Source organism: Trachemys scripta, chromosome 12 (assembly GCF_013100865.1).
Source record: "Trachemys scripta elegans isolate TJP31775 chromosome 12, CAS_Tse_1.0, whole genome shotgun sequence".
Lineage (NCBI taxonomy): Eukaryota > Metazoa > Chordata > Testudines > Emydidae > Trachemys > Trachemys scripta.
In genome coordinates, this window is record NC_048309.1 from 17,343,342 (window position 1) to 17,363,517 (window position 20,176).

General features: G+C 45.6%; 1 protein-coding gene across 3 annotated transcripts in view; it reads left to right on the forward strand.

The window, feature by feature from the left end:
- Window positions 1-20,176, forward strand: part of PREX1 (phosphatidylinositol-3,4,5-trisphosphate dependent Rac exchange factor 1) — a 220,400-nt gene that overhangs the window by 77,488 nt on the left and 122,736 nt on the right. For all 3 annotated transcript variants that reach the window (XM_034786896.1, XM_034786897.1, XM_034786895.1), the window contains exons 2-3: window positions 10,409-10,480; window positions 16,007-16,129. In XM_034786896.1, coding sequence (XP_034642787.1) covers window positions 10,409-10,480; window positions 16,007-16,129 — 195 coding nt within the window. The remainder of the gene's footprint in view (window positions 1-10,408; window positions 10,481-16,006; window positions 16,130-20,176) is intronic.

Here is a 20,176-nt window from a genome sequence, read left to right on the forward strand (position 1 = left end):
TGGGCTCTGGTGTGAGGCTGGGGATGAGGGATTTGAAGTGCAGGAGGGGGCTCTGGGCTGGGGCCGAGAGGTTCAGAGTGCAGGAGGGGGCTCCGGGCTGGGGCAGGGGGTTGGGATGCGGGGGGAAGGTGATGACTCCAGATGGGGGTGCAGACTCTGGGATGGGGCTGGGGATGAGAGGTTTGGGGTGCAGGAGGGTGCTCTGGGCTGGGATCAAGAGGGTGGGAGGGGGATCAGGGCTGGGGCAGGGGGTTGGGGCACAGGAGGGGGTCAGAGGTGCAGACTCTGGGTGACGCTTACCTCAAGCAGCTCCCTAAAGCAGCGGCATGTCCCCCCTCCAGCTCCTACGTGAAGGCGCAGCCAGGCGGCACCACTAGCTGCCCCATCCGCAGGTACTGCCCCTGCAGCTCCCATTGACCACGGTATAGAAGTCAGAGGGGAGACATGCCGCTGCTTCCGGGAACCGCGCGGAGCCATGGCAGGCAGGGAGCCTGCCTTAGCCCCGCTGCGCCACCGACCAGACTTTTAACTGCTGACCAGAGCTGCCAGGGTCTCTTTTCGACCGGACACCTGGTAACCCTATTTGCTGTAACATCCATGTTCTTAAAATGTGCAATAGGTTCATAATCCTTAAGAATGAGGACATGGAATGAAAAAAAAATAGTTTCTTAGAGGAGACAAAGAGTGTATGTTAGCAAGAAAGAGACAATGTCCGTCTGGGTAGAATTCTGCACAAATCACAGAGATCTTCATACATGCCTGCAAAGGATGGTGAAATGTACAGCACAAATGATTATTACTATTAATCCACCTCGTCACATGTCTAACATAGCCCAGTGTTATGTAGGTGCTTTTACATTTGAAGAAAAGTGCCCATTTGAAAACACTGTATAGAAAGGCTGATTTGATATTCTGCTGAGAAAAAAGCAGTAATACATCATACAGGTCTTCAGTTCAGAGATCCAGGCACTGACTGGGCTATTGCAGGTTTTTTTGTTTGTTTGTTTGTTTTTTGTTGACTCTCCAGTGTATAGTACATAGCTTTCATTCTACTTCTTCTTCTTGATCATTTCCAGGTCATTAGCATTTCAGTTCCTCTTCAGAGATTAGGTCAAAATATAAATATGTGCCGGTGAGCTTTGAGACTCTGAAGCCTACGTAATACACAGGAAGCACAAAATTAGGGCAATAAAGAACACTGTGATGCTATTTCCTGCCACTAAACACCTCTGCCTATGAGGCAAGTCCCTGTTCAGCTGTTTGCAGATGAATTAATTAGATCTGAACCCTTTCTTAAAGCTTCATTCTTCCTCTCAGCTGTGACTCTTCATTGTTTCAAAAAGAGATGGAAAATGCTCTTTGTATGGCAAATATTGCACATAAGTATTTCTGGACAATTTGCTTGTATGATGGGACTTAAGTTCTTTTCTACCTTTACCAGAAATTGCTCATTTTAAATTTCTCATGATGAGAGCCTACATATCAGCAGTCAGTAATTCTGCAATTAACACAATAAATCGCTGCAGTATAATCTGCAATATAAGAGGCATAATAGCAAATTATAATAATAAATAGTTTTGATCTCACACCAGTTTTACATTGGTGTAATTTCGTTGACACCAGTTGCTCCTGATTTACACTGGTGTAAATGGAGTTGCACCCATGTAAAACCTGTATATGTGAAAATTGAATCAAGCCCAGTATCTGGCTTTCATCCTGAAGTAGCCCAAATAGTTTTACAAACCATACCGTCTATATATAGACAGGAATCACTTCATTCATTACTAAATTCCAGCTTCCTCTGCGGTGGAACTCAGTAGCTTTTTAACAGCACACAACACTACGGAACAGGTTAGAAGTGACGAAGAGGAGAACAATTCCATCTCCAATTGAAATTACTTGATTCCTGATTGAATACAGGGCCGCCCAGAGGATTCGGGGGACCTGGGGTCTTCAGCGGCGGGGGTCCTTCCGCTCTGGGTCTTCGGGGCACTTCAGCGGCGGGTTCCGGAGTGAGTGAAGGATCCGCCGCCGAAGACCCGGAGCGGAAGAAGCCCTTGCCGCCGAATTGCTGCCGAAGACCCGGAGCGGAAGAAGCTCCGGGTCTTCGGCAGCGGGTCCTTCACTCATTCCAGGTGTGTTCAGCAGCACTGAAGGACCTGCTGCTGAAGACCCAGCGAAAACTCTCGTGGGGGCCCCTGCGGGGCCTGGGGCAAATTGCCTCACTTACCCCCCACCCCCACCCTCTGGGTGGCCCTGATTGAATATGACTGGGAACTGTAGCAGAGTTTCATAACAGTTCTTCGTTTAGGTGGTTTTCAATTTGCTTAGAAAGAAGTACCCAAAGACATGGTTTTCCTCAGACCTATATATTTAGTTTGAATGTGTTAATACGAAAATATGTCCCATATCAGATTGAAGTGTTTGGAAATAGCCCCAGCGCTGTCATTGTTTAAATTATCCTGAGATTATTTACTATGTTGTGGTTGAGACTTAAGCGCAGATCTGTAGCTCAGAGAGTGTTTGTCACATGGAGGATGAAGGATGTTCATGTTTCCTGTAATTTCTGCAAGGTGATTGGTTATGATTTGTGCATCTACTCCACACTAGAAGAACATGAGCACTCTGCTGAGGCTGAGGGCTAGCAGTTAAGCAACTTGAACTAGGATGCACCTGCATTCAAAACCCAGATTTCACCAAATGTTCATTTGAAACCGTCCCAATATTTTAATATATCCATGTTCCCAACAGGGCTGGCTCCAGGGTTTTTGCCGCGCCAAGCAGCAAAAAAAGTCGCGATCTGCGGCACTTTGGCAGCAGTAACTTCATTCTTCGGTGGCAATTCGGTGGCTTTGCTCCGAGAGGGACTGAGGGACCCGCCGCCGAATTGCCACCGAAGAGCCGGACGTGCCACCCCTCTCTGTTGGCTGCCCCAAGCACCTGCTTGCTGAGCTGGTGCCTGGAGCCGGCCCTGGTTCCCAAAGAGGTTGTGAGCAACTGCATTGAAAACAATTGAGTTATACCAGTGTCAATTTGGTGTCCCAATTGATCCGAAGCGCAGACCCAAAGGCAGTGGCAGTGCTCACCGAAGCAATGAGAAGAGAAAGGGGGTGTTGTACATTCAAATGCAGGGTTTTTATGGGAATGAGGAGTTATTCCCAGCATTGCCAGGGCCAGATTAAGGTATAGAAACTGCAGGTCTGTGATGAGGGCCCCACTTTCTCAAGGCACATGATGAGATCAGAATCTCAGCTTTCATTTGAAAAATGTGTTTCTGTTTCCTCATAGAGGCAAAGAAAAGCTTGAAATATGACCTGCGCCAGAGGGGATACGTGGAGGGGAGGGGCAGGCAGGGTCACGCCCCCCCCCTTCTGATTTGCTGCTTCACTTGTAATGAGCATGCTCACACAGACTGAGCATGCTCAGTAACACTGCTGAAGCCGGCTGCCCTCACTCCGTTCCACCCCTCCCCCACTATCGGCAGGGCACGGGTTGCCCCTGCCTGAGTGTAACTGATGCAGTCTGAGTTTGCAGAAGGCTTGAAACAATAGCTCCAGGAAGGGTGAACTAGCTCCTTTATCTTAACTCTGAAATTTGCTCATCTCCCCCGACCTAGCTGGAGTGGGGCCATGAGGGGGCATAAGGAGTTGGCTAGGGTGCTGGGTTGCTTTAATTCAAACCTGAGTATTACCAAAGTTAAAAAATAGTCTGTCAAATATCAATCAAAGCCAATACATGGCATTAGCTACCTGTCTAGGGAACAAGCTTCATAATACTGCACTTTGAGATACTGTTTATTGCTGATTTGGTAGTGGGCTGTCCCATGCTGTTTGGCTGTTTCTGTTCCCTTTTTCATTTCTCCCTGAGTTATGCACAGCTTCTCTTCCTTGTATTTACTTGGAAATCTCTTTCTATTCCTGAACATTTGAGGAAGTATGCTTTGTATTTTGGGTAGGGAAGTTGAGCATGAGTCTCGTTGCAATCTCTGCTCTGTTGTTTTGGTTACAGAGCCATTCCCACTTTGTTTTCTACTGTGTCATCCACTCCTTGTTTTTATTGCTAGTTTGCGATCTCTGATTTTAGAGTTGGTGAGAGCCTGTCCTTGCTTTGTATATTTCATGTGGTCATGTAACGCTTGTTGTCACTGCATTATTAGCTAGAGCTATAACTCAAGTTTGGCCTCTAACCTGACTCCCATCCACACACACAAATCTGTAGGGTCATGATTACACTACAGAGCCTATGTCGGCATAGCTGTGTAGTTGTGTCTACCCTAGGGATTCTGCCGGCATAACTATGTCTCCTGTGGGGGTGTGAATTTTTTACCTCCCTAGCCAACATAGCTATGCTGGCAGAACTTTGTAGTGTAGACCAGTCCTAGCTCGAGGGAAGTGGTGCTTTAAACTGGAGCTAGTTGGCCCATCAGGTGCGGAGGAGGGGTTGACATTCGAGTGCAGCGGACACTTGAGCTGCTAATGCAAAGGATGCAGCTACTGCTAATCCAGGCACTCTGCTAACCCAAACACCAGTGCTGTTCTTTTTAGGGATAGGGCTAGTTTCTTAAGTGTTACTCAGTTTTGAATGTGGTTGCAATGATCATGTGTCTGGAAGTTAGTATTGTTGAGGGCTGGGAGTGAAAAGTTCTTGGAGTGTGGTTTTAACAAGCCTTCTTAGTGGTTTGTGGATGGGGAGCTAGGAAGATAGCTGAGTATAAGGGCATGTTTATACTAGGAAAATAAGCGTCCTTTTACCACGTTAGCTAACACCTTGTAACTAAACACTAAGGTATGTTTAACTTGACCTACTAATACACGTTAAAACTACAACAGCCTTGTCCACACTAAAATTTTACCATGTGTTAGTTAACACATTCGCTAACAAGTGGTAAAAACACACCTTGTTTCCTCGTGGAGACAAAGCCTAAGTATTTGAGATGCAACAAGAACCCCTCAGAACCCATTTCAGAGGGAATCCAATGTGATTATCCATCTGTGAAAGACTCCTTCTGCAAATCATGCCTTAAACTGAATGCCACATGCAGTGGAGGTTCTGAGTTGCACAATTCAAACTAAATGACTTGCAGTTGTGATAGTGGACTGCCAGTGTAATAGACTGAATGGCATAAGACTTGCATGCAAAGGGAGGCATTAAAAAAATCTGGCCTGACGAAAAGAAAATATCCGTGTAACTATTGTTTGCATATTCCAAGAGTGTGTGTGCGTTTCCCTGTGAGTCTGTGTAAGGATGGAGATGATTTTATTTTTCCTATCCTTATAAAGATGCATGATGCAGCTTGCCCTGCGGCGTGGTACAGAAAGGAAACATTTCACGTCATAGTCTCTTCTGCTTAATATAGGTTTGCTTGAATCCTGCGAGGCATTTGCACCTTGAGTAAACATGCGTGATATGTGGTGAATCAGACATGGCCTACTGTGTTTGGAAAGCCAGCAGACCTTTAAGGCAACGAGTCACAGACTCACAGTGCACAAATAAATATTGTGTTGATGCAGCAGCAGAGTTTTAAACAAAAACAAATCCTCCAGGGGCTGTTTTTCTGCAATGGACTGCTTTCCGAGCGATTAGCACGCACACAGGGAAGAAGGAACCTTGAGCTTCAAGAAAAGTAGGAGGGGAAGGAAAATCTGCCCTACTGATCTGGCTTGTGGCATTGACTCGAGTGATTCCCCATTTGCTTCTAGACGTTGTGTAGTCCTAGTACTCTGAGCTAGGCTCTGCCTCTCTGTGCTGGTGTGCTACTATTTCCTCCCTCTTTTCTGTTGTGCATGCAGTAATCCGCCACTGAGTTTAAGCTGCAGTAAAACCCAGCCTAATGACTGACTGCACAAGACTAAGGTATATTTAGGTAGATAGAATAGGAAAAGTATCTATCTACTGTCTGTCCATCCATCCATCCCAGGCTCACTGCCATGGTACCTCAGCGCCTTCAGAGTTTAACTTTTGATTATACCTAGGGTCGCAGATTTGTCACAGAATTGTTTAATCAAAAATCACAGAGCAGTCATGGGAAATTTAGTAGAAGTGATTTTTGATTTAAAAAATGCCATAACAAATGAGAAGGAGGGGCCTGGGTCAGGGGAGGGCTGGATAATGTTCTCACCCTACATGTAGGATGACCAGATAGCAAGTGTGAAAAATCGGGATGGGGGTGAGGGGTAATAGGAGCCCATATAATAAAAAGCCCCAAATATCGGGACTGTCCCTATAAAATCGGGACATCTGGTCACCCTACCTACATGCAACCTGCAGTGATTGTTCCTGCAGCTCCTGTCCTGGAGGGTTGGGCCCAGATCCCCACTCTAGGTGTTGCAACCTGGCACATGGGGTCACAGTGCCGCTCAGATTTGGCCTAGCCAACCCTCCCTCATGACAGTGGAGAGGCAGCCAGGCCAAACCTGAGCAGCACTGTGACCTCACACACCAGTGGCAATGCCCAGAGCAGGGAGTCAAGGCCATGGGACAAAAACCACAAGAGCTGTTGCTGCAGGGTGAGTTTATTAAAATCACAGACGCAAAGATGAGTCATGGACGAATGAGAAAATCACATTATCTGTTACATGTTTCCCACCATGACAAATCTGCAGTCCTACTTATAACTTTCTTATACTGTATGTCTTACGCTGATCTCCCTTCCCCCACTATCCCATAGTTTTCTTTATAATTTGGGGAAGGCTAAAACAAGTCAAATAAGTGAGTTTTGCCTTTGATTCTGAAGGGGTGAGTTTCCTGGCCATCCTGGTGTGAATGAATTCCATCACCATGGAAAGCTCAGTTCCCTATGTTTATGAGTCTCACCCTTGTGATTGATGGTTCTGTTATCCCAGAGAATCACAGCTATTATAGATGAACATGACTGTGCAGAGGGAGACAGTTCCTCTGACAACCTGACTAAGGCATCAGGACCAAACCCTTGAATTCACGGTATAGCCAGTGAAGAGTGCGGAGCCGGGACTCTTTGCAGCCTTGGATTCTGAGTAACCAGTGGCTGACTTCAGAACCAACTGAAGCTTTTTTAATTAAGTGAAGGGATCCCTAATGTATGGCTTTGTGGCCAAATCAGAGTTGGATGGGATACAGACTTCTGGACAGTCAGAGATGGAAGAGGCCATTTTTTGCATCCCCAGATCTTTAGGTATCTAGAAGATATCACAGCAGAAGTCTGTTTGAATGCTAAGAGAGCTGATGCCCTTAATGGAGGGTGAGGTTATGGACATGGCAGGTTGTTCAAAGTGCTCCCTTCTTCCCACCAGCATCACCTTTGTCATTCCGGGGCTCAACTTCAGCCAGTTATTCTTCATCTCCAGGTACCAGGGTGATGGTACTGTTGATGATGTTGGATGGTAAAGAAGATATGTATTGTGGGCACTTGAGCCTATGCCAACTGCTGAATGAGAGACGATGCTGGTGCAGATGTGATCTAAGCCAGGTAGAGTTACCTGCAAAGGATGGGATGCGTTGACTCAAAGCATTTAACAAAATGTCTCTAGAGAAGGACTTATTTTCCCAAGCATATTTGGGAGCAGGTTGGAAGGAAGGCAGCATTGTCATGTGAACACAGCATGATATGTTAGCTGTGGGCTGTTCTTTAACCACTTGAATCGTTTTCTTTAGTGACTTGAGTGACTGTTGCAAAAGACTTTGATTTCAGAAGAAAAGGGATTTAAAACCAGGGAACAGATAGTTTTGTGTCCAGTAAGTCCAGTTTTTTATGGTTACATTTTGAAAAGTTGGCTATTAGGTTTCTAGGACAAAAAACAACAACAACAATCTCATTTAACAACTGTCTTGTTTCAGTGACACTGGAGAGATTGTTGTTTATACACATCAAGATGATCAGAAGGTTGGAACAGACTAGACAGTCTGTCTACAAAGCTGATTCTCTCTCTTCCCCCTGGCATGTCTTTCCCTCTTTCTTTTCTCTCTCTCTCTCCTTCTGCGTCTCGCTATTTTTTCATCTCACTTTCTCTGTGTGTGCCCCTCGCTCTCTCAGTCTCACACACATATTAAATGATCTTTTCAGACAGGCGTCACAGAAAAGCTGTTTTTTAAATTAACACAGGCGCTCTGCTTTTTATTGACTAGACCGTAACAGCTAATGTGATTTGCACCTTCTTCTTACCAGCTTTCTATTATTAGAAATAAACATTGCTGGGACTTAGATGCTGGTAAATATTAGTCACCAGTGGAGCTCGCTAATTGTGTAGATTAATTAATTATTCCAATTGGATTTGTTATTTCCAAACAGCGAGAGGAACCTGTATTAAAGCAAGCCAAGAGTCCCTGCTTGGTTTATCGTTTTAGAATTAGGGAAACAGCTTTTCTGTCTCATATAAATCTGGCTCCTATTAATTAGTGCACAGCTATCACACCCAGTGCTGGAGCTGGGGGGGGGAGGGGCATCATATTCTCCCCCTCCCCACATACTTCCTGTCTATCCTGGTGCCATTGCTCATCATGTTAAACAGTTCATCTCAAACAATCCCAGTGGCTTCCCCAGTTGCTGCCAGGACATTTGGAAGCACATGAACATTGTGGGTGACTTCGGCAAACTTACTGGTTAAGGTTATTGGCTGAGTTCTTATAAACTGGCTCCTGGGTCATCAGAAAAATGTTCTGTCCCCTAAAAATAGTGGTTCTCAAACTTTTCCATCCTGGGACTCTGCTCCCAACTCCCCATAGCTAGCTGGGATCTAGTCAGGATCCTCTTCCCATATAGCCATATGGGAAAAGCAAGGTGGTTGTGACCCCAGATGTTTGTGAACCCTAGGTTGAGAATCCATACTCTGGAAATTATATATATACACGACGGGTCTAATCTGTCTCTCCATCCATCCAGCTGTCAACTGTGTACTGGCATCCATCCCTGTAGTGTCTGAACACCTTCTGATTCTCTTCTCCCTTCTGGTCCAATAGTAACAAATGAGAGAGGGCCAGGGCTGACCAGGAATATAGTGGTGCCCATGCAGTACTGAAGGGCAAATAAATGGCTCATGCTTACACTCTTCAAGCCAAGAAACTAGAGGCAGAGACAGTCACAGGCCACAGGTTTGATTCAGCAACACAGCTCCCTGTGGTGTTATGGGCAGTTGCCCAGCTCCACATGAAGCCGAATCAAAAATTAGCTGGATCTGCGTCAGCTGACATAGACACTGCTCAGAAAGAGTCCAGCTTTTAAAGGGTTTTTATTATCGTTCAGTAACAGGACAGCTTTGTAGCATACATACAAAGGAATGACACAAATCCCCCTCTGTCTCAGGTGGGTAAGAAAAGCCCCTTCTTGCCCTGCTTGCAACACTCCCCAGGGCTCAGCCCTTTGCGTAGGAGGTGCGTATAGAAACCACTAACAAGGACAGACAGGAAAAACTCTCTCCCCTTTTATGTTGGTACCACTTTAATTGATCCCAGCAGATTCCCTCCTCTGGGTTCCCACTCAGTCAGCCTCCCCTTCAAGTGTTTGTCTGTGTCTGCCAAGATGCCTTGGAGGGGAAGGGTAAAATTCTCTTCTCCTCATCTCAAGGGAGGCTTTTAACCCCATCACTGCATCGCCAATGTCCTCTGCTAAATCCTTACAACTGGATCAAACATGTTGTGGTCGGATATATTCAGTGTAAATGCAGACAGTCCCTCACTAGCAGTAACCTGAACAGAAATCTAAAGATGGGTATTGGAATCACTGTCCATTTGTATCAGGACCTGAGCTTTTTATTGGATTGACTTTCACAACCAGAGATGTATTGAATGAGGGAGCCTGGGCAGGGGTGAAAAGTTCTGACATTGTTTTGACTGCACCTTTAAACTAGTCCAAGTAAAATGAAATGGAAATGAAAATGCAACCCAGGCATCATTTGCAGGTTTCCATTTCCCTTCCCCAAATTCTGGGTATACTGAGATTGTCTATAGCCCCAGTTCCTAGCTCTGACATGCCCTCAGCTTCTGCAACATGAACATCCTTTGTTGTTCCTTGCAGTCCTTTTCCTTGACATATATCTTGATGGGAGACAGGCATTTTGCCTCCCAAAGTCAAGTCAGAGGAGAGAGAGGAAGCCTTCAAGAGAATAAACAAACAGTTCCTCACATTGGTCTGCCGGTGCTAACAGATATTTAAGTCAAAAAGAGTCAGTGGAGCTTCTGAGGAAAGACATTTGTAACAAGGCAAAAACCAAACATCTTTAAGGAAATGCCTTTTATGTACCTGGAATGCTAAGCTCAGTCTAACAGTCCTAGTAATGACATGAGGTAGGTTTAGAATCAAGTCTCAGAAATGATCGGTCCGTTGTGTTATAACGTCGTACTTGTGTGGCTGGATGCTAGGGAAAAGCCAGAAGGCACAAGCAGTGAACTCAAGCAGTATTAAGCCATTTGAAAATAATCCCTTTTTCTCTTCCTTCAGGCATTTCTGCACAGAATCAGACAGAATGCTGTGGACAAAGCCGAGAAATACATAACAGAGGAGAATATCAAGGTACTTCTTCCAGCTTTCTCATTTTATTTGCAGTTTTATTAGTTTATGTGAAGAACTCATAATTAGTGGCACAGAATCCTGGGGGAAATTATTCATGAATATTTCAGTGAATGAGAAATCAAACACCCATAGGTCATATTCACACTTGTTTTTCATTTGTTCTTCATGAACACGTTGCGAATGACATTTGTCTTGTAGGAATTCTAGTTAAAAACAATTTTTGGGACCTGTAGCCAAGTGAAATTTGTGGCAGGAAGAAATGGAAGTTCTAGAGCTTCAGCCATTAATTTAAGGCTTATAAGCTGAACTGGGGCTTGCTCCTGTAGCAATGACATCAACGGAAGCTTTGCCATGAGCTTTAATGAGCAGAGGATCTGACAGTAATAGACCAAGGTGACAGCAGCAGCATCCTCATCATGACATGAACAAGGAGGTTAACACCCCTTGTTTTCCCCAGAGTTGGTTCCTCCCTTTCATATGTTAGTATTACTGTAATGTCTAGAGATCCTAATCAATTATTAGGACCCTGTTGTGCTATTCGGTGTGCGGTCAGTAACAGTAGGCCTTGCTGCAGACAACTCACTAACTACATGTCAGACAGGACAGACGGGTGGCACAAACCAAGCCAGACGATGTGGGGGTGGGTTGGCAAGATGAGATAACAATAAAATGAACAGAGTTTAGCCAAAAAGTAGAAGTCACAGCTCACCACTTAGTCTACCTGTGCCACATGGGAATGATTGGGAGGCAACAGGATGGGTTAGAAGGAGGGATTTTAAAGAAAAAGGGTACAGATTTTACCAGGGAGTTTTTCCTGTGCATGGGGAAGGGGGAGTTGGGAAAAGCATGGAGAGGCTTGAGACAGAAGTGGACAGGTGGGCAACTGAGGCTGCCACGGTTGGCAGAGTGAAGGCAAGAGTCCCTAAGCATTCCTTGTGCAGTCTAGCCTGGCCTGTTAGCAAGGCAGAAGTGTTACCCATCAGCAGAGAGCATGTGTTCAGGGGAATAACACATGCAGTGACTAGTGACTACAGATCCTGCGTGCTGCAAAATATGTAAAAAATAAACTAATAAACCCACACACCAATTTGCAGATCTGACGAATGAACAAAGGTGTTGCTGAATGTTATTCTTGCTGCTATTATTCATTTGGTATTAAAACATGTGCTAATTATGACTGTTTCATAGTCAAATGCAACAACCACCAGCCCATCCAGAAAACTCCTCATTTTCTCTGATGATTAAATGGATTTGTGCTTGAAGTTCCATTGCACCTCTCTGGGGATGCACCATTATATTTTCGGTTTATTCTTTCGCTAGGTGCCCAGAGGACTTTCATGATGAAGTCTTTAAAGGCTCTTTCTTATTAATGGTTATTATCTTAACCAGCTTGCAGGAACAGAGCTTCCCTTTGGAAATGAAGGGCCTGTTTACATTACAGTGGAGGCGGGTTCATAGCAGCACAGTATGAACGTTATTTCCTCCTTTCTGTTCCCACCAGAAGCAGTTTCAGTGTCTTTCCTGCAGCCAGGAGCTTTTTCTTCTTGTCCTCCCCATGGTGTTCCTCACTGGTGCCCTGTGGAGACAGGTGCCCACTTGTGCTCTGTGTCTCTGGTTACCAGGGAGCTGTGAGATAGCTAGCACCTTGGCTGGCTGGTGGCACATACTGTGGAGAGTGTATAAATGGCTTGGAAGCCTGTTTAAAGATGAATCTCTCTCCTCCTCTCCCTCTTCCTGCAGTTCGAATGTCTGGAGGGAAGTTTAGAGTATTTTGACTGTTATTCACTGCAAAGCAAAGGAAGAAAATGTCTTTTAGGACCAGCTGGGATAACACTGTCAGTACTAGCACTGTAGATTTCTCTTACAGCTGACATTTTAGGTGGTTGGAGAGTTGAACCTTGAACACCAGTTGTGTCACCTCTAAAATGACCAGTCCCAGGCCTGGTCTACACACAGTTTTTGTACCAATATAACTAGTTTGGTTTGAGGGGTGATGTTTTACTGAAATAATTATATTGATACAAGCCCTAGTCTGGATGCAGTTATAGCACCATAAAGGTGCCTCACATACATATAGCTTGTCACCTTTCCATATGGGAATAGCTATCCCAGTATAAAGCACTGGGTATATGGCTATAATGCAGCCACACTATGAGAGTTGTCCCACTTTTACTGTACCGGTATAACTAAAGCGACACAACCGTTGTGGGTAGGCAAGTCCCCAGCTGCAGATCCCTGACATAGTGCTGGGACATAGAAACTTCATATCAAACAAACAGACTTTTTAGCAAAGTTAGGGAAGGCCCCTCTGCCCCTTTTAGCCTCAGATGACCTTTGTTACCCAAGGAGCCTGGATTCCATTGGCCATCACAGGACACAGTATATTACACAGCAGATATTCCTTGGATCATAAAATACCCCCTTGAAGACTGCTCCTTGTAGGGTAAAGTCATGCCTGACAGATGTTTTCCTCTTCCTTGCTAATCTCCTTCTGGCACAGCTTTTCTCCTGGCCATGCAACAGAGGCTAACATATCATAACATCAGTTGCAGCTGAGCTGGAGAGCTGTGGTATGTTCTGCTAGGATTTGCACTGGGAATTTTCTGGAAGCAAACAAACAGTCCCTCTGTGGAGAGAGAAGCTTGTGTTCCTCTCCTCCTTCCTCTGCTTTCTTTGGTTGAGCACAGCGAGCTGTTCAAAGGCCAATAGTGCCAATTCGCCATGTTGGAATGCTTGATTCTTTTTGAGCCAAATGGTGGCTTTAAGACACAAGCCTGCATTGGGGATGGTGCAGGGCTACAGTGTTCTAAGTCAGTGGTCCTCAACCGGGAGTCCGGGGGTCCCTCGGGGGCCGTGAGCAGGTTTCAGGGGGTCCGCCAAGCAGGGCCAGGGCTAGACTTCCTGGGGCAGAGGGCAGAAAGCCGAAGCCTCTCCACATGGGGCTGAAGCTCGGGGCCTTGAGACCCACCACCCGGGGCTGAAGATGAAGCCTGAAAAATGTAGCTTCCCCGGGCAATTGTCCTGCTTACTACCCCCTAACATTGGCACTGGCTTTTATATGCAGTAAACCAGTTGTTGTGGCACAAGTGGGCCATGGTGTTTTTATAGCATGTTGGGAGGGGCTCAGAAAGAAAAAGATTGAGAGCCCCTGTTCTAAGTCAAGCTCTGAGCCTCCTGCAGTGAAAGGGGAGAGCAAGTACAATGCAGTTCCATTAGGAGGATGCAGCATGCTCTCCTTTGCACATCCAGCCAACAAGTGTGGAGCGACAGAGGACTATGGCACTGCCCCCTTGAGAACCTTACAGCAGTGGTGGGCAACCTGCAGCCCGCAGGCTGCATGCAGCCCATCAGGCTAATCTGCTGGTGGGCCGTGAGACAGTTTGTTTACATTGACCGTCCACAGGCACGGCCGCCTGCAGCTCCCAGTGGCTGCGATTCGTCGTTCCCAGCCAATGGGAGTTGCGGGAAGGGTGGCCAGCACATCCCTGGAACGGCGAACTGCGGACAGTGGGAGCTGCAGGTGGCCGTGCCTGTGGCTGCTCAATGTAAACAAACTGTCTCGCGGCCCGCCAGTGGATTACCCTGATGGGCCGCAGGTTGCCCACCACTGCCTTAGGGGGCACAGTTGTGTCTATCCTTAATGTAGAGTGGAAGGCTCTTTGAATCCTCAATCTTGCACATGCTGGTAGGGACCAGATACAAACTGGCCATAGGAGGAAATGGACTTCATACCTGTCTTGGGGAGAGTTAGTACTTGAGCTCAAGGTGGTTCCTCCCGTGAGTGGCTAATATCACATTAACTCAGGCTGAAGCATGTGATATCATAGCCAATGGGTAAATTCCAATGCACAATATTGCAACCTGAGAGCATGCCCGATAGCTAAAATGTGGGGTGGGAAGTGCTGGAAGCTTCTGAGTCTCCTGCACTTCACCCAGTGAATGTTTGGACACTGGAAGCCATTTCTCTTTGGTATTGTTTACATCACAAGAGTGTCACTTATTGATGAAGCCGGAGCTAGGCTGTTTGCAGTGTGAGAAATGGCTTGACTTCACCGCATTCCTTCCCTTTGACACAGGCCTGGTTAGAAGAAAGGATTGGAAAATATAGTGTAACACATATATCCCAGATGAGGCTCTAGTATACAGCCTGCCTGCTAAGCCTGTCCTCTAGAGACTGCCAATGCTTATAACCTAGCTGGGCCACTCGTTTGTCGGGACTCCTCTCTCTTTATGGCAGCATTCCAGCCCCTGCACTTCCACTTCCACTCATGGTTTCTTTTCCTGTTTCATATGGTGATAACTAAATATTATACAGCTTGCATGTTTGTAGCACCTTTCACCCAGAGAACTCTGTCAGCATGCTACGCCCCAGGGGCTTTTTTCAGACGTGAACTGAGTGTGTGTGTTTGCACATCAGCAGTTGTGCATACTCACTACCATAGATACTCACACAAAGTCAGAAATCATGTTCACCCATGGCTAGCAAGATACTTATCTAGTAAAAGGATGCACAAATGCCCAGCTTGCGCCGACACGCAATAGTGCATATCCAAATTAAGGACCTAATTCTCCATTACCCTGCAGCTTGTGTGGCCATTTCCATCTGTGCAAAGTGGGAGTACAATGCTAGTATTCTGATTTGGTAGCATTGTTATATTGATTTTGCTCTAGTATAAATAGCAACACAAGGAGCAAGGTAATAGAGAATTGAGGCCCTTATCTACATGTGCACGTGTGTGTGTGCGCAAGCTGGGAATCAGGCCCTTAATGTGCAGTTATGACTATGTAAATACATGCCTAATTTTGGTCTGAAAAAGTAGGTCCTGTGTTTGAAGGAAATGCTTTGTCCACTAGTCAAATACACGAAAGGTGTGGAACATGGCTGCTGTTTCACAGCACACAGCAACACTGCATTGCAGGGTCAGACGAAATGGCGTATATAAGTGAATAGTATCATAATTATTTAAAGGATAGGAATAATAACTCCTTCCAGTTTGCCTAGAAAATCATTGCTAGCCCCTCATGTTGTGCAAAAAGTACCACAGGATCCTTAGTGACCACAAGTGCTGACGTGTTCAAATGATCTCTTATGTCTGTTTCCTCTGAAAGTTGATTTGTCATGAGTGGGAGGGGAAGGCAGAAGACTTTTTTTGCCCGTCTCCTTAAATGTGAGTTTGGCCTTTGTGAGCCCACATGGTATTTCCCATTTACCTTCTTGAGAGTTTGTGAGAAACATTCTATAGAACTGACAAAGGCCGATGATGATTATCAGGCCTTGGAAAGTTCATCTTTATTTACATAGGTCAATGGCACAAGCAAAACTAAGATCCTCCCTGGGGGAAGGCTGAGAATGTGAAAGGCACATAATCATCCGTACCCCAGAGACATTTTAAAATGCAGCCACTCCTATTGATTTTGATTGCTTCCTGGCAGCAGTAGATAGGCACCGTATTTAGGCACTTCTACTTTAATAAGACACCCCAACCTTCATCAACAGTTAACACTGGATTTCTCTTGGTATTTCAGATCCTGTTTTCCAACATCGAAGACATTCTTGACGTTCACAAGGAGTTCTTGGCTGCCCTGGAATTTTGTTTACAACCAGAACCTCAATCTCAGCATGAACTGGGAAATGTTTTCTTAAAATTTGTGAGTACAATGACTTAATGCTATCTGTAAATGCAGTTTCCTGTCACATGCTCCCATGTCCCTTAGCTAGCCCTAATCTCTTAGTTTTGGTAACTGTACCATGACAATGTGTATCTTTTATGAACGTACTATATAGGGTGGGAAAAACCTTTGTGAATGAGACTGGAACAATGGCAACCAGATCAAACCCAGCAAAACAAGGAGGTATTTTTAGAAATTCTTCCTCTTCCCCTTGCATAGAATTTCTTTTTTCTTTTCTTCTAATCTAGCTGATCACATTTTACTAAGAGTTAATTTTCTTTGGTTCTAAAAGTTTTAAAAGAGCATCTCCATTCTAAATAGAATCAATGCAAAAATCTCTATGTTTTAATACAAAATAAGATTGGGATTTTAAACCCAAAAAAGACAGAAAATTCAAAACTAAGACTCCTACTGTAGCAATTCTCCTTAATATTTTGGTTACATAATGAAGGCCCGATTTAGGTGCGCAATCCCAAGACTAATTTTTGTATAAAATACACTAATTGTGTATGCAAGACAAGTAATTATGAATGTGTACAATTTGATTGGCATCTCACTCACATGCTATTTGCATGCAAAGTTACCTGATTTGCATACAATAACACACAGTTGCATGGACATTTTTTATGTGCGACTGCACTCCCAAGGCGTTTGAAAATCAGAAACCTCCCACATAACATCTTTGCTGAGAACTCTAATAACTTTATTCAACAGCAGCAACTCTCCATTCAAATCTATTCCATCATGCTTCAATAATCTGGGATGATCCAGACTTTATAGTGTACCTGGTCTGTTTGAGTGCACAGAATTTATACAGTCATTCATTACATTCATAAAACCACAGCACCTGCTCCCTTTGCATACATTTGTTTATTTGTGATGTGACAATCATGTAAATATTATTACTAGAAGTAGAATGTATTATTTATATTGTAGTAGTGCCCAGAGGCTGTAGTGAAGAGTGGGGCCACACCATGTTAAGGCTATGCAAACACACAGGAGAACAACAAATCATAGAAATGTAGAGCTGGACCAGACTTCAAGGGGTCATCTAATCCACCCCCCCCCCCCGCCCCCCGTGCAGAGGCAGGATTAAGTCCATTTAGACCGTCCCTGACAGGTGTTTGCCTAACCTGTTCTTATGGTCCATATATTGAACACCTACTAGTATCACTGCCTGACAATGGGACATACTAATGATCAGATGTTTATTTTACAATTATGTGGAGATGTTTATTTTACAGTTATTAACTGGAGATACTAAAACAGGATGTTCCCTTGGGGGTGCTGGAAAACTGCAGGGTTTCTTATAAAATAGCATTGATTCCACGGAAATGTTAGTATATAGTCATTCGCCCAAATTCAGCCCAGGTGTATAACCCCATTAACCTCACTGACTATAGTTTCTTGTATAAATGTTGTATTGTATAGAGTCACAAGGTGGATGAGGTAGTATCTTTCACTGGGCCAAATTCCGTTGGTAAGAGAGACAAGCTTTCGAGCCACACAGAGCTCTTCTTCCAGACCTCACCCACTTTGTGTCTCTCTAATATCCTGGGACCGACACGGCTACAACTACACGTCAAGTAATATTGTATAACAGTAGTTTTCAACCTGCGGTCTGCAGACTAAGGGTATGTCTACACTACGGGATTAATCCGAATTTATATAATTCGAATTTTGGAAACGGATTGTATAAAGTCGAATGTATGCGGACACACTAAGCACATTAATTCGGTGGTGTGCGTCCATGTACCGGGGCTAGCGTCGATTTCTGGAGCACCTGCACAGTGGGTAGCTATCCCATAGCTATCCCATAGTTCCCGCAGTCTCCTCCACCCATTGGAATTCTGGGTTGAGATCCCAATGCCTGATGGGGCCAAAAACATTGTCGCGGGTGGTTCTGGGTATATGCTCCCCCCTCTCCAGGGAAGCAACGGCAGACAACCGTTTTGCACCTTTTTCCTGGGTGAATAGTGCAGATGCCATACCACGGCAAGCATGGAGCCCGCTCAGCTCAAGACAGCAGTCATGAACATTGTAAACACCTCGCGTGTTATCGTGCAGTTTATGCTGAACCAGAACCTGCAAAACCAGGCGGCGCGGAGTAGGCTACGGCAGCGCAGCGGTGAGAGTGATGAGGATATGGACATGGAATTCTATCAAACCACGGGACTCGGTGCTTTGGAGATCATGCTGTTAATGGGGCAGGTTATAGCCGTGGAACGCCAATTCTGGGCCCGGGAAACAAGCACAGACTGGTGGGACTGCATAGTGTTGCAGATGTGGGATGACTCCCAGTGGCTGCGAAACTTTCGCATGCGTAAGGGCACTTTCTTGGAACTTTGTGACTTTCTTTCCCCTGCCCTGAAGCGCCAGAATACCAAGATGAGAGCAGCCCTCACAGTTGAGAAGCAAGTGGCGATAGCCCCGTGGAAGCTTGCAACGCCAGACAGCTACTGGTCAGTCGGGAATCAATTTGGAGTGGGCAAATCTACTGTGGGGGCTGCTGTGATGCAAGTAGCCAAAGCAATCACTCAGGTGCTGCTACGAAAGGTAGTGACTCTGGGAAATGTGCAGGTCATAGTGGATGGCTTTGCTGCAATGGGATTCCCTAACTGTGGTGGGGCGATAGATGGAACTCATATCCCTATCTTGGCACCGGAGCACCAGGGTACCCAGTACATAAACCGCAAGGGGTACTTTTCAATGGTGCTGCAAGCACTTGTGGATCACAAGGGATGTTTCACCAACATCAACGTGGGCTGGCCGGGAAGGGTTCATGACGCTCACGTCTTCAGGAACACTACTCTGTTTAAACGGCTGCAGCAAGGGACTTACTTCCCGGACCAGAAAATAACCGATGGGGATGTTGAAATGCCTATAGTTATCCTTGGGGACCCAGCTTACCCCTTAATGCCATGGCTCATGAAGCCATACACAGGCAGCCTGGACAGTAGTCAGGAGCTGTTCAACTACAGGCTGAGCAAGTGCAGAATGGTGGTAGAATGTGCATTTGGCCATTTAAAAGGTCGCTGGCGATCGTTACTGACTCGCTCAGACCTCAGCCAAACCAATATCCCCATTGTTATTTCTGCTTGCTGTGTGCTCCACAATCTCTGTGAAAGTAAGGGGGAGACCTTTATGGCAGGGTGGGAGGCTGAGGCAAATCGCCTGGCTGCTGATTACGCGCAGCCAGACACCAGGGGGATTAGAAGAGCACACCAGGAAGCGCTGTGCATCAAAGAAGTTTTGAAAACCAGTTTCATGACTAGCCAGGCTACAGTGTGAAATTTCTGTTTGTTTCTCCTTCATGAAAACCCGCCCCCTTTATTGACTCATTCTCTGTAAGGAACCCACCCTCCCCCTTCCCCCAGCTTGCTTTCAAAGGAAATAAAGTCACTATCATTTAAAAATCATGTATTCTTTATTAATTGATTATAAACATAGGGAGAGAACCGACAAGGCAATCTGGGTGAGGTTTGGGAGGAGGAGAAGAGGGAAGTAAAAGGCCACTGAAAAAATTCAATATAATGACAGCCTTTTGGTTGGGTTGTCCACTGGGGTGTAGTGGGAGGGTGCACGGAGCCTCTGCCCCCCCGCATTCTTACATGTCTGGGTGAGGAGGATATGGAACATGGTGAGGGGGGAGGGAGGTTATACAGCGGCTGCAGCGGCAGTCTGTTATTCTGCTGCCGTTCCTGAAGCTCCACCAGACGCCGGAGCATGTCTGTTTGATCACGCAGCAGCCCCAGCGTTGCAGCCTGCCACCTCTCATCTCGAGCGTCCCTCAGGACCTCGCGTTCACTGGCATCTTTCCTAAATTTAGATACCGTGTCCTTCCACTCATTCAAATGAGCTCTTTCATTGCGGGTGCATTCCATTATTTCCGTGAACATCTCGTCTTGCGTCCTCTTTCTCCGCCACCTTATCTGAGATAGCCTTCGGGACGGAGGAGGGAGGCTTAAAAAATTTGCAGCTTCTGGAGGGAGGGTTGAAAAAAAAGGAGAGAAGTTTTTAAAATGA